Raw genomic sequence first — 14,563 nt, 5'->3', positions numbered from 1 at the left:
AAAGATTTTAAAACTTTTAGTTTCAAAATATTCTGCAACACATTTCTAGTTTGGCTTTGTATAATTGATCCAGCCTTACTGTGTAGCCAAAGCTGGCCTTGAACTGTCTATCCTCCTGCCTCAGCCTCCAGAGTGCCAGGATTATCGCTATGCCCAATTATGCATACCTACAGTGAAATACACTAAACTGGTGTTTACCATTGGTGTATATTGTATTATTGTGAATGAAAACCTCTACTAAGCATCATTCCAAATACAATAGCATCATTTCCAGAACGTTTCTTTCCTAACTGTTCTGGTGAGTCTGAACCAGTCCATTACAGATCGCTACTCATGTGGTAGTTACTACACTGCCATCTCATAGACCTGAATCACATTGGCTAAAATCTTGTATTAAAGCCATTAGTAAGATTGGTGCGTTTTGTTTCATATATCACTAGCTTGTTTCTTTTTCCTTCTTTTTATTTATCATGTGTCTAAGCGTTTTGCTTGAATGTGTGTATGTGTACCACTTGTATGCCTCGTTGCCTACAGAAATGAGAAGATATCATCAGGTCCCCAGGAACTAGAGTTTTGGATGGTTTTGAGTTGCCATGTGGGTTTTGGGAACCAAACCTAGGTCCTCTGCAAAAGCAACAAGTGTTCTGAATCACTGTGCTGTCCCTCCAACTCCACTTAGTTCTTTTTTTCTCTAAGTAGCAGACTGCTGTTCTATTGTTGATGATCACCAGGGCCCCTGAAAGTCTTTAGCTAGTAAATGAAACTCTACTTCAGTGAAAGTAGAAGAGTTTGTGTGAGTCTTTGCAGACATATTTTGATTTTTTTAAAGTTCTCCATATACAGAGAAGGCTTAATAAAAGTGCTTCCTTTTATGCTGCTTCCCCACGAGGCAGCAGCTTGATCAGCAATTTTAACTTTTTGACTTGTGTGGCAATACAAGATCTTTTTATTTTCAGTCTCTTCAAAGATAATCATTAGGAAACTCGGACTTCACTGCCTCTGTTCCTATTTCCTTTTCCTCTCCATTGGCATGACCCAATATATCCTATTGTCACTAGTTTGCTTTTCTTTTGTAATTGTTTGACATCCAGTTGTGAATTCCCCCCTACTGGCTGTCCATCAGGACCACTTGCCCCAACCCCTTTTTTGAGTTTTATTGGCAGAAAGTTGTGTGTTCCATTTCTAGAAACCTCCAGACCATTTTTCAAAGCAGGTCATTAACACTCCCTTGGCAAGGTATGAAAGTTGCTTTTGTACCTGGATGCACTGGGTACTATCAGACATACACTGTGATCCCATCCAGATGAATGGGGTCCAATTTGCATTATATTCATCAGGAGTGGTAGTAAATATCTTTCCTTCTGCTTACTGGTTGGCTAATTTATTTTGTCACTTGGTTTTATAGCTCTTTGTTTTTTAAAAAGTTTTGAAGACTGTAAGCTTTTGTTTTAAATTTTTTTATATTAATTACAGTTTATTCACTTTGTATCCAAGCTGTAGCCCCCTCCCTCATTCCCTCCTAACCCCTTCCTCTCTCATCTCCTCCCATGCCCCTCTCCAAGTCCGCTGATAAGGGAGATCCTCCTCCCCTTCCATCTGACCCTAGCCTATCAGGTCTCATCAGGACTGGCCGCATTGTCTTCCTCTGTGGCCTGGTAAGGCTGCTCCCCTCTGGGGGAAAGGGGAGGTGATCAAAGAGCCAGCCACTGACTTTATGTCAGAGACAGTGCCTGTTCCCCTTACTAGGGCACCCACTTGGAGACTGAGCTGCCATGGGCTACATCTGTGCAGGGGTTCTAGGTTATCTCCATGCATAGTCCTTGGTTGGAGTATCAGTCTCAGAAAAGAGCCCTGTGCCCAGAAATTTTGGTTCTGTTGCGCATCTTGTGGAGCTCCTATCTCCTCCAGGTCTTTCTATCTCCCCCTTCTTTCCTAAGATTACCCGCACTCTGCCCAAAGTTTGGCTATGAGCCTCAGCATGCTTTGATACCCTGCTGGGTAGAGTTTTTCAGAGGCCCTCTCTGGTAGGCTCTGCAGGCAAATGGTAGGAACTAGAAAAGATCATCCTGAGTGAGGCATCCCAGAAGCAGAAAAACACACATGGTATATACTCACTTATAAGTGGATATTAGACATATAATATAGGATAAATATACTAAAATCTGTACACCTAAAGAAGCTAAGCAAGAAGGAGGACCCTGGGTCAGATGATCAGTCCTCACTCAGAAAGGCAAACTGGATGGACATCAGAGGAGGGAGAAAACAGGAACTAAAAGCTTTTTAAATGTTAAGGAAATTCAACTAATCAGTTTTCTTTTGTGGTTTGTGTTTTCTTAAGGTACCTAAGAAATCTTTTCTGTTCTGAGTTCACAAAAGTTTTGTTCTTTTTTATTTACTAGTTTTTATTTTAGACTGTTTTAGTCATTTTGATTTCTACTACAGCTTTTTTTTTTTCCATTCAGAATTTTTTTTTTTTCTAATTCAATGTATAGCTCCCTCAGGATTTGTATGGGTTTTGATAGTATAGAATATTGGGCCTAGCAGCCATAGAGGTTAGCAAATATTTATTAAATAATTCAGCATGCAGATGTATTAGGCTAACCCATGTGAAGCTGTATTGAGAGGTTAGAATTGTCACTTGTTAGTAATTCAGTACAGTAGCCAAGTATGGTTATGCATGCAGGAGGCTGACCCAGGAAAATTGCCATATGTTAGAGGTATAAAAAGATTCTAAAAAAAAAAAAAGTTCCCAAACTAACCAAAAAACCAGTACACTAGTAATAATAACTGTTAAGAGAGGAAAATAAGTGTTTAGCTGCTCCTTAATACTGTGAAACAGCATCATTTCCTCCTATCAGACTGTGACACACGACTTTTCTTATTTACCAGGAAACTCGAAATTACCCAGAATCCTATCCACAACTGCCAAGGGATGAAACCGTGGAGAATCCTCACCTTCAGAAGCACATTTTGGAATTGGCCACCATTCTGGATGTTCGAAATATCTTCTTTGAGAATTCTATGGATGACTATTAAAACCCTCTTGTTTAACAGTTTTTTCATTTTCCACAGATTTTAAATGGTGCAGTTTTTTAATGTAATGACAGAGACATAGTGTGTTACTTGGTTTTTATTTTTGGATTTAAGAACCATCATTTTAAAAGCAAACTGAAAAAAAAAGTTCAGACTTTTAGGGTAACTTTTAAAATATAATCTTTCAAGTCTTTTAAAGTCTCAATGTTGAAATTTTTATTTTTGGTTTTGACATTAGATACTTACCTCTGACATCCTATACTCAAATAGTTACTTTGCCACCCTAGGAAGAATAAATTATTTTTACATAATGAGGACAATTCATAAATTATACTTGGACTTGTCTGGATTTGGGAACTATCTAATTGTTCATAGTGGTGAAACTAGCCACATGGACTACTGAAAATCAAGAGCAGAGCCCTTCTGTGGAGTTTCTTTCTACTCCACACTAATAGGTAGGAAAGTGAGTTACTCGCTGATGTACAAATGGATGTCTTAAGATCACTGAATATCATTAAATTATGTCAGATTTTTAGAATTTGTTTAGGATTGAATTGCATCTGGAAATTAAATCTTAAATTGGAACTTTAAGATGATAGACCTTACTTAGAATGTGAATACTGTTATCATGAAATTTGTTTGCATATTTTATTTTCATTGTAGTCTTTGAATGCCAGAAATGCAAAGGAAAATGCTTTTAAATATTTCACCCAAAAATCAAATCAGTGGTTTCATAATCCTGCAATGTCTCCAGTAGGATTTTGATTGGGTTTTAAACAGTGTTTTCATAGATTCCTTGGTATACTCACTGCACAGTTTCTGATCCTTTTTCATATTCAAGTGTTAGAGATACTGTCAATTTGAATTGAGGATAATTGGGTATTAGGAAAGTAAGTTTTGAGTTGATTTTGCTTTGGCAGTTTGGAAGTAAGATATTGAAACTCCCTGATTTTTGTTATTTTATATTCATGCACAAGTTATTTTTTAATATTTTAAATAGGACTCAGTATGTAATATAAAGAATTTTATGTGTTCTTCCCCTCCATCTCCTTGATAATCTCAAGGGTTGCGATTATGAGAAGGTTCCCCCCTTCCCAGCCCCTTTAGGTTGCATGGCATTTAAGTTCAAAAATCAGTGCATCACACTTCCTTCTGCCCATTTTCTGTGTAGGTTCATGGTCTACCCCTGGCAGTTCCTGGGGTCGCCTTCTCTCACCTAGCGCATCTTGTAGTTGTAAGTTGTGACCATCTCTGCTCCAGTGCATGCATTTCATGATGTCCAGGTTAGAGCTGAGTCAGAGACTTTGGATGTTTTGTTTGCTGTTAAATTGTTTGTGTGTTCTTTCACACAGTATTTTTTAAAACTTAGAAAAAAAGTTAATGTGGAAAGAGCCATTGCAGGTGGTAGTTTTTCCTTTTTAAAAGGCCTACTTTGTTTGCAAATCATGGTTTTCCTTTTTTAACTGTTCTGAACTGTAGCAGTAAATGGTCATTAGCTCCTCTGTTCCAGTTGCCTTAACTGCTAACCTACAACACACACTTTCCTGTTTCCTGACATTTAAAGTGGCTGTCCTGTGTTTTATTCTTTTCTGCTAAGCATAAGGACCGCTGGTTTCAGAAGCAAGAGGTCTGAGTTCTAATTTTGGCTTTTTTAATAATTAGCATGATACCCTTTGATGAGTAGCTTCATGTGTCTGCTTTTTAGCACTCTTCCATATAAAGAAGAGTGACTTACCCAAGATCCTGATCTTGTCTGTAATTCTACAGTTTGGAGCCTTAGTTCCAAAAATGTTTATCTCCTCCCCACTGCTTCCAGAAAAAAATTGATTTGTATGTGTTTTTAGCACTATAATATCCTTCCCATATTGTGTTTACTAAGATAGTTCAAAAAAAAACCACTAGATCCTACTTAGCTGTTGAGACTTGCTTAGACTGTCCTGGGGAAATTACTTTCCTTGATCAGAAAAATGTGTCTTAAAGATCACAGTGTAAAACTAGATTATAATGGGGGCCCTTGAACTAACAGTAATGTAGTTCCTAACTAGTAGCTAAAGATCTAAAGTGGACCGAAACTGAGGCTGTAGCTCCATGGAACAGCATTTATCTAGTATTCAGAAATTCTGTATTTGGCCTCCATCATTTTTTAAAGAAAAAAAAAAATAGAAACAGTTTTGAACTGGGTGTTGTGGTGCATGCCTGTAATCCCAGTACATAGGAAGATTGCAAGGTCAGGGTGAACCTAGACTATACAGCAAAAGTTCATCTCAAAAATAACTGCTAAGTAACCTGTCTTGGGGGGGAAAAAAACCTAGTAAGAGATCCGGAATCTTAGAGAACAAAACTATGGTAAGAAATTTGAAACATTTTTAAAAGTTATGCCTTTAAGAAGAAAAACATGTATTTCACAGCAGACATTTTTTTAATGGCACTTGAAATGCAAGCAAAAGAGACTTAAAAATTCTTGCATTAAGGATTAAGATTATGGCTTGGTAGTAGAACCTTGCCTAGCATGCACACAGCCCTGGTTTCCATTCCCAGCACTTGGAGGTAGAACAACAGCATCATGAGTTCAGGACCATCTTTAGCTATATAGAGTAAGCTCTAGACCAGGCTGGGCTGCAAGAGACCCTGTCCCAAAAACAGATTTGCTTATTTTAAGCCCTTAGGATTTTTAAAAACTTAAATATTAGAAATAAAAACAGCAAAGCTGAAGAAGCAACATTTTTGTACTCAAATTGCACAAATTTCTGTATAGATTCTGATAAAGTTTCTGGTTTCTTAAGAATCATTGTAAACAAACTAGAAAGCATCAGACTCCAAGAGACCAGTTACACACAAAGCAGAGTGAAGCACAATGTGATTTTCTTTCTGTATTCATATATTTCTAATACTAAAGCAGCCACCTTGCCTGTTTTATAGCAGAGACAGCTGAGGTGTCCAAAGGCTGCTGATTATTTTATGATAGGGCTACAAACATCTCATCTCAGCCCAGTCTCCCCAGTAGCCCAAACTTCTTTCTGTAAAAAAAGGAGAGAAAAGTTTAGAGCTGTAAATTCTTAACATAAAAAATTAAGATTTTGTTCCCAGTGTATCAGATATTCAAATCAGTCAGGATAAGGCTCAGTCATAAAGTGCTTGCCTAGCATCTCCAAGGCCCTGTGTTTGATTCCCAGTACAGTGAATATTCATGCCAGTCACCCGTAGCATATTCTTATTAATTATAAAATCAGATGGGTTTTTTTTCTTTGATTTTAGTCAGGATATACTCTTTGTATGTTTCCCTCCTAGGAAGTGGTGCTCTCAAAACCTTTCAAAGCACAGAATTTATTGTGCTCTTTATATTTTTTAACAAAGCTGAAATGTTTCACAGTTTGGAAATTGAGGTGTAATTTGATCTTACTTGAGGTTTTCCTAACTCAGGGTCTGTCTGGGTTTGGAGTTTGATTTTGTTTTTTCTCCTCTGTCATGCAATAGAATTCCCTTAAATAGGTAATGGTACTGAATTTCATTAGTGTCAAGGAAGAAGTACAGATCAGACTCCTGAATAGGTTACAGACCCTTCTCTACCATTCTCCAAGTTCAATCTCTGCCTGCATCTGAGAAGTGGTTTCAACCTAGTTGAAAAGTCTCAGTTATCCATGGAGACTGATAGTCACCTCAATAACCAGATGTTCTGGAGATATATTAAGGTACCAGTGTCTGCTTACTTGGCCACTGCCATAATTATCTGTCCACTCTATAAGAGTGAGTATAAGACTTAATATAAACGTGAATATGAATGCCTTGAGTCTCCTGGTGATGTCTCCTGGTGACTTGGGAGTGTTTTCTGTTCTCATGTTTATTTGGAGAATTTAAAGAGTGTTTAGGCTGAAGGCTCTTTTTAGAACTTATTTATTTGAAATTCTTATTTTTAATGGCATGTGTATATTTTTGTGAGGCTAAATCTCTGTAAACTTTCTGTATATATGTGTACATATCTGTAAATATCTTGGTGTGCGGTGTGTGTATTATATACCCATACCCATTGTGGGCTGAATTTATTTTAGTTCTGTGAGGACATCAGAGTGGCATTGTTCATGCTACTATAATTAGGTTGTGGCTAGATCTCTTTAACAAGCCTCAATTTTAAGGGGCTTGTGTTGAGATAAAAATGGGCTCCTTTGGAGTTGAAATTAGGATATGAAAATACTAAGAGGAGGCTTCATATTTTCAGCTTTAGACTCATCTACAAACTTCCATTTAAATTGATACGTTTGCTAGAAACCTGAAAACCTAAGTTTGTAAAACTGAGACACCAGCAGTGTCTTAAACTTTATTGGTCCAATTTTTTTTTAGTCCATATTTGAGTGTTACTACTGAGTAGAAAATTGTTTATGACTTTGGGGGTGGGGAGACTACTGAAAAAAATTACTTTGCTCTCATTTGAAAATAGGAAATATCTTTAAGTTGAGGAAATAGTCATGTTTATCATTTCAGTATTGGATGCTAAATCTTAATTTCTGAATTTTTTCCCCATCAGTATGCTCATTCTAAATGTGTTTCTATGAGGCAAAAGAAGGCCAAACCTCAGAGGGCTGGATAGAGAGGAACTGGGTTGTTGATGTGTGTCTGCAGCAGTGTCTGGTTAAATAAACTTTTCTTACTGGCATTCATATCAAAGATACATCTATTCATCTGGGGGAAAAAATGTTTCCAGCAAATTCAGTGCCTTTACTTTTATTGCTGAGTTCTATGGGAATACTTTTGCTCTACAGTTTAACCATACATTCACATACAAAGTGGATTTCTTAATATGAAGTGCCTGAGAGGGTATAAACCCTAGGCTTTCAGCTGAGCACAGCGTGTGTTAGGGCAAGGGCACTACATCTGTAATCCCAGTTCTCTTAAAGTGGAGGTAGGAGAGTCAAGAGTTCAGGCCAGCCTCTGAAGCATAGTAAGTTTAGGAGCAGCATGGTCTACAGAACCCCCCTACTCAAAAATCATGACAGAAAAACCAAACAAAACAAAAATGACAGAAAGACTTGGGATGGTAGTAAAATTATAGAAAATATGTACAGTGCCAATTCATGAGTGTCTGGGATATTGCTGAGTATCATTATCTTTAGTTTATGTGTTTGTTCACATGAATGTAATGGATGTTTAAACACACTTCTATATTCACTTTAAATAGGAAAGTTATTTCTGCATTGTAAAATAAAACTGCAGGGCAGCTTTCTACTCTAATCTTCCAAAAACAAATCAATCTATTAACATTATATTGTTTCAAAGAGAGAAATCAGTTTGAGTCAGTTTTACCATTTCTAATGCTATTACATTTGCCTCCCCATTGTTAATAAAGCAGCCAGTTGTGCATAACTTTTCAATTATACTCTTAAAGTTGTCTTTTTTTTTTTTTTTTTTGAAGTACATTAAGATGCATTAATGTGTTTTTCCTGAGAAATCCTTCAAAAAATGTTCACAGGCTCTAATGTTTTAACAGCCAAACTTCTTTGCGGGTGGCAGGTCATATATTATGTTGTTTAAAAATTCCTAAAACTAGGGGCTGGAGAGATGGCTCAGCAGTTAATAAGAGCACGTCTTTTGTTTGTTCTTTTGCTTTCTTATAGCCCTGGCTGTCCTGGAGTTAGCCATGTAGGCTGAGCTGCCTCCTGAGTGACGAGGTTAAATGTCATGAGCCACCACACCTGGCCAAGAGGACCTGGGTTTCATTCTTAGCGTCCACATGGCTCCTCACAGCCTTCAGCTCTCAGGCACACAACATCCTCTTCTGGCAGAGACATATATGCAGGCAAAACACTCATACATCTAAATGCTTATTTAAAAAAAAAAAATTAAAGCATAGTAGGAAAGGTTGATGGCTGTGCCTTTAACTTCTGTCCCAAACAGTCACAAAGCTGGTAACTTTGCAGTTGAGTAAGCTACGAATTGCTGAGAAAACAAAGCCTTTTCCCCATAATCTCTGGAATGCTTATGTACTGATGCTGCACACACAGTCAACTCCTAGTCTTTCCTGAATACTAGGGCCACATAATTAATAAAAGTGAAAAGACGATACATCTTCCTCAGAGTAGACCTTCCAAATGTAAGTCTATACTTAGTCCCATCTTTCCTGAGATAATTTTCAACAAGATAATTTTCAACATTCTTTGTATTTAATGAAGAATGATGTATGTGCAGATGGGGTCAGTCACTTGCTTACGGGAAAGGAATGATGTAGGAGAAACATGTAATTAGGTAAGCATACAGGTATTGAGTGTAACTAATTTGGTGCCAGAGAAGTATTTTCTTTGGAATTCTATAACTATGTTTTCTTAAGTGAAAGTCAGTATAGAACCCCATTTTTATACAAGACTGTTCATAACTGTTAGCATCATTTCATAGTTTAAAAATATCCTTATTTCTTTTTGTGGTTTTCAAGTTTTGTTTAAGTTAGATTACTCAATGCAGTAATTTTGGTGGTGGTGGTGGTGTTTTTGTTGTTTTGTTTATTGACAGTATAGTCAGTATACTTTAAAAAACAGTAATAAGTATATTCCATTGCATCTGACAGATTTGCCTACAGACTCAGTCTGAATTTGGTCACAGAACAGTCTACAAATTGCAAATATTTTTCCCTTAAGTGGACAGTTCTAGTCTGTATCCTAAGACAATCATCTCTTTAGTTGTAGTATTGTTTGTGGCAATATCACTAATTTCAAATTTACTTTTCTCAGATCTCAGACTTTACGTTTTAAATTTTTATTCTTATGAAATGAAAGTAATGGAGTGAGTTATATCACTTTCAAATTAAAGATAATTATGGCTAGTTATAAGTCTGCAGTGAAAGGTATTTAAATTATTATATTTTTTAATATATCACGGGGTTTTTTTCCATTTAAAGTTGTTATGAATGTCCACTGGTTCCTCGTTCAAAAGTGAGATTTATAGTAGAATTTGAACTATGAATTTTCTTATACATGAAACCAGCATAACCATTATAAAATGTCAAATGATGTTACCCTTTTCTCCAGTAAACATTTCCAAACCACAGAGAAATGCCACTGTATGTTTTCAAAACCTTAACTCCCATCCTCTTTTGCATGCCACTGATTTTTTTTTCCTAAATTAAAAGTATACAGTGATGTGTTTAAAAATCTTCAGGAAAAAAATTACTTAAGATGTTTTAGCATAGTAAGTTTTGTTACTGTTTGCTGAGGAGTTTTTTTTTTTTAATTCTTTATGATATCATCATTAAAATACTTCGTGTGGTTCAATACAGTAATTTAGAATTTGATTTATGTGGCCTTTTGTAGTTACCTAGAAGCATTATTTTCACCACATAGGACTATGATCACTAGTTTTCCAAACTTTTTTTTTTTTTTTTTTAATTTTAATGAGCCTTGCTCTTCAACTGGGGTCCTGTATATTGTGGGATTCTTACAATTGAGGCAGAAAGGTCTTACATACCAAGAAATGCAGATACAGTGTCCTAACATATTCTTTGTAGAGATTACAAGAGAAATCTCCCCAGATAAGTTACCCCTATGTTGTAGCACCAATATAAGTAGTAGTTGCATTTGTCACTAAATCAGAAGTAGTTAGAAAACATTTACTTTGCTGTAAGGATTAGTATGATTTCAGAGAACTTTGTTATTTTCTGAGCAGTTTCCATTTTTTAAGGTTTAGCATCAATTAGCTTTATTCAAGGTATCACTAAAGTTTTAATTTAATCGAGTAAGATTTTTTTAAAAGTTGTTTGATCTTTTTTACCCTGAAAATAATGGTGAACCTGTTGTCTACAATATGTTAGGCAGAAATGCACTTGTTGAAATCATAGCAGAAACTATACTTGACTTTCTAATAGTGTGAAACACTTTAAAAAAAAAATGTGCTTGTCTGTAACTGAGATGTTATAGAATTGTAACACTGTAGGGACTATAGAGTTATATTTATTAGCTCAACAGATTGAAGCACAATATTCATGTAACAAACCTTATCCAAGTGCTCTCTGTCGTGAAAATAACAAAGCTGATTGCCTATTTAGTTGTTCACAGATCAACTATGATCCTTGAGACTTGTCTTGTTCATTTGGGTATTGTGAGTTAATACTTTAGAATAAACCTGTCAGCTCTGTTATACAGTAAACTGTTTGGATTCACAATTTTTATGTGTTACTGGTGAATTTTGAAGAGACTTTACTACAGTGACTAAGGGAAAATTATATTGTATGATTTGACCTCAACGTTTGTGTTGTAAAAGTCTTGTCTGTTGGCGTTTCTAAATTGTTTAAACTATACATTCTCTTAAGGTTTTTATTTCGTTTTGTTCCTTTCCAGCAGTCATTTCTGCTTTTGTCTGTCACAATTAACATTTTATAGACCTTAGAAATTGACAAGTTCTTGAACATTTTATTTTCCTGCTTTGATCACTTGACTCTTGTGTGATTTGTCATAAACAATGTGAGCCTTTCACTTCTTCACTACATGGATTTCAGAGTAAACACTGTGATTCTGCAGAGCAGATTCCGTAGGCGTTCCAACGTTAACTGTTCTGTTACACGGTGCCTATCGCTTAGAGGGCACATAAATACTAGAGGATGGAAAATAAAACGTTGTGGTTTTGATGTTTGTTAAATAACAAGATTACAGAATATTTGGGGTTTTGTGGTCAGTGTAATAAAGAACTTTGCATTGATAAATATTCTCTAGGAATGTGAATACATTCATCAAGTGTGAACTCTTGTAAATGAATTTTGTATCTTGAATCACGTATATATTAAGTGTATCATCAATATTAAAATAAACATTATTTGCTTAAAGTTCTGTGTACTTCTTTAATATTATTGACAGCTGTTTCTTTGGGATATTACCTTGGGCGCTCTTAGCTGTCTTGAGTTACAGATTCACGCTTTTAATACTCCTACTTTATAGTTTTGAGAATACTGTTTAAGGTATTTGTTTTATCTCTGCCTGGTAGCTGCTACAGGTGGAACAAGAGAAAACTGGAAGAATAGGTGGAATCAACAAATGCTAGGGCTGGTGTTACCTCTAGGGAAGGACTGAAGTGTCTTTAACGTGGAATGCTTGAGGAATATGGAAATCTTACTTAGGCAGCACAAGAATAATAAGGTTCTAGAAACTTCTTTCAGTTGTATGAAACGGATGATCGACAGGAACTTGGACTCCAAAGTTAAAACCCGGGTCACAACGGGAAAGGTGTCAGCTGTAGTTTTTGGGGCACAGACTTTCCGGTAGCCCCGACGCCGGCCCTCAGTACAGCCCGCCGCGGGGCCGCGTCAGCCACAGGGCTCCTCCCACCTCAGAAGGGAAGGCGGTGACCGAGGGCAGCCCGACTGCCGTCCGCCGTCGTGCAGCTCGCTGACGTGGCAGTGGCCGGGGAGCACAGGTAGAGGCGCCCGCGACCTGCAGCCGTTCCAGCTCAACGGCCCAGGAAGCCCGCTCTGGCGCCGCGGAGTCCCACACGGACGCATGCGCGTACGGAGAACCCAGCCGACGCGCAGCCACTTCCGGCGCGCGGCAAACGTGCGGTTCCGGGTCGGTGCTCGGCTTGCCGGCCTGAGGTGGGAGCCCAGCACCCTCGAGAGTCCGCGGAGGCGTGGCTGTGCCCTGAAAGCAGCAAGTGCGCTACCGGAGCCCCGGGACGCAAGTAGGCCTCACTCCCTACCTCCAGGGGCCTCCGGCGGTCCACCGTGAGGTGGGAACAAGCTGGACCCCGACCCAGGGGTGGGGGCGGTGCCGGAGTGCTCCGGGGACTCCGGGCGGAGGCTGCCCCATTGGCCTGAGGGTCTGGAGCCGCCCTCCGCCATCAGAGCCAAGCCACCACTCTTCTCTGGGGCGCAGTCCCCCTGCTGTCAGAGGTTGGTCCCCTCCCTTGTTTGACAGCTCTAGCAAGGACGCGGCTCCAGGGCGAGCCAGAGGGAGTGGGATCTCAATTGCGGTGTCGGCACCTCCGGATCTTAAGCATCTGTCTGAACTTTGCGGTTGGTCGTTTGCTCTAGCGACTTAGCGCTAGAGTAAGGGCTCCGGGACCAGACCACCAAGCCTGACCAGGTAAACACTTATATGTATGAGAATCAGCTGAGAAATAAAAACTGTCACTGGGAAACCTTCAACTAATTCAAGCTGTTTTGCTCAGAACACCTAGGGAGAAGTGAATATAGACACCAATGCTGTTAGAAATTCTTTCTGCTTATAGGTGAAATTCTTAGGCTGTTCACTGGGAGTGGGGCCATCCCATTGACAGCAGTACAATAGTGTCAAGGTGTATTCGCCCCCTTAATCATCCTTGCCCAGCTTATTTCGACCCACTCCCACTGAACATTTTGATCTTGCACTTGCAATATCCAATCTATTTTATCTTTGTGTTCAACACAGGGCAGTGACTTTGACCTCCAGACTGTTTTAAATATAGTAGATAAAGACAGGTGACTCTAGTGGTTTACAGAGATTGGGAGTAAAGTTTTGAAGGAGTTCATAGACTTTAATGGATAATCTGATGTGGCAAGGAGTCATCTGTCATCTTACAGCAGAGTGTATCCTTTACAAGACAGGAAAAGTTAAGGTTGAAACCGAATGGTAGTCTTTTGCTTTATTTTGTGTTTTGAGACAAAATCTCACTATGCAGCCCTGGCTGGCCTGGAACTTGCTCCATAGACCAGACTGGCTTTGAATTCACAGAGATCCTTCTGCCTCTACTGGGATTAAAGACTTGCATCCAACTCTACAGCTGCCCAGTAGTGATTTATATACCACTGAGAGGAAAGAAATTTTGAATCTCATGTTAAATCTCATTTGGGAAGAACTTAATGGCTTGAGGTAATATTATCAAGCACAAAGAAAACCACGCATTTCCACACAGATGGGGAAATTTAAAGGCTATCAGATGACGCTAGTTAGACTGGATTTCTTGGGTTTGAGGTTGGTTTTGTTGCTTGTTTGTTTGTGGTTTTTTGTTTGTTTGTTTTCTACATTGTGACTTTCAGTCAGGAAGCATCGATTGAAAACGAGGGGTTGTGTTGCATATTTTGTATTTTTTGACTTTTGTGTCTTTGACTTAAAGAGAAAAAGCACTAAATTCTTAGTAACATACTATTAGAATAAACATTCAAAAGTATTAAGTCATGATTACATGCTGGTGGCCTGGAAAATTTTACTATGTGTCATACACCATTGCTAAAACATAAAGTTGAGATTTATGAGTCAACCAAGTGTAGATACTAGCTCTATGACTTAGCCACATAGTCCTTGAGAGGTTATTCTGCCTCTTTCAGACCAAATATTTCTTACCCATATATGCAAATGATGCACATGAGTGCTTTTAAAATGTTTTTTGTTTCTCTGTGTAGCCTTGGCTGTCCTGGACTCGCTTTGTAGACCAGGTTGGCCTCGAACAGACACCAATCCACCTGCCTCTGCCTCCCAGAGTACTAGGATTACAGGAGTGTGCCACTGCACCTGGCACTTTTAAATGTTTAATAACTATGTTCTATTATATCTGTGTGTATACATATATGTGAAGCTTAACCTGATGA

The 14,563-nt window shown here is 38.3% G+C and overlaps 2 protein-coding genes across 4 annotated transcripts in view; both read left to right on the top strand.

The window, feature by feature from the left end:
• Positions 1-11,830, top strand: part of Scai (suppressor of cancer cell invasion) — a 111,554-nt gene extending 99,724 nt beyond the window's left edge. For both annotated transcript variants that reach the window (XM_060390093.1, XM_021633365.2), the window contains exon 18: positions 2,890-11,830. In XM_060390093.1, the coding sequence (XP_060246076.1) occupies positions 2,890-3,036 (147 nt within the window). In that variant the 3' untranslated portion in view covers positions 3,037-11,830. The remainder of the gene's footprint in view (positions 1-2,889) is intronic.
• Positions 11,831-12,408: 578 nt separating this feature from the next.
• Positions 12,409-14,563, top strand: part of Golga1 (golgin A1) — a 48,465-nt gene continuing 46,310 nt past the window's right edge. Inside the window, exon 1 of one of the 2 annotated variants that reach the window (XM_021633356.2) lies at positions 12,409-13,082. The gene's annotated coding sequence lies outside the window, so the exon portion shown is untranslated. The remainder of the gene's footprint in view (positions 13,083-14,563) is intronic. The other variant, XM_060390086.1, reaches the window with a different exon arrangement.

The sequence above is a fragment of the Meriones unguiculatus genome, chromosome 8, assembly GCF_030254825.1.
Source record: "Meriones unguiculatus strain TT.TT164.6M chromosome 8, Bangor_MerUng_6.1, whole genome shotgun sequence".
NCBI lineage: Eukaryota > Metazoa > Chordata > Mammalia > Rodentia > Muridae > Meriones > Meriones unguiculatus.
Note: the sequence above shows the minus strand (reverse complement) of the source record. Positions and strands in the feature narration are given on the sequence as shown.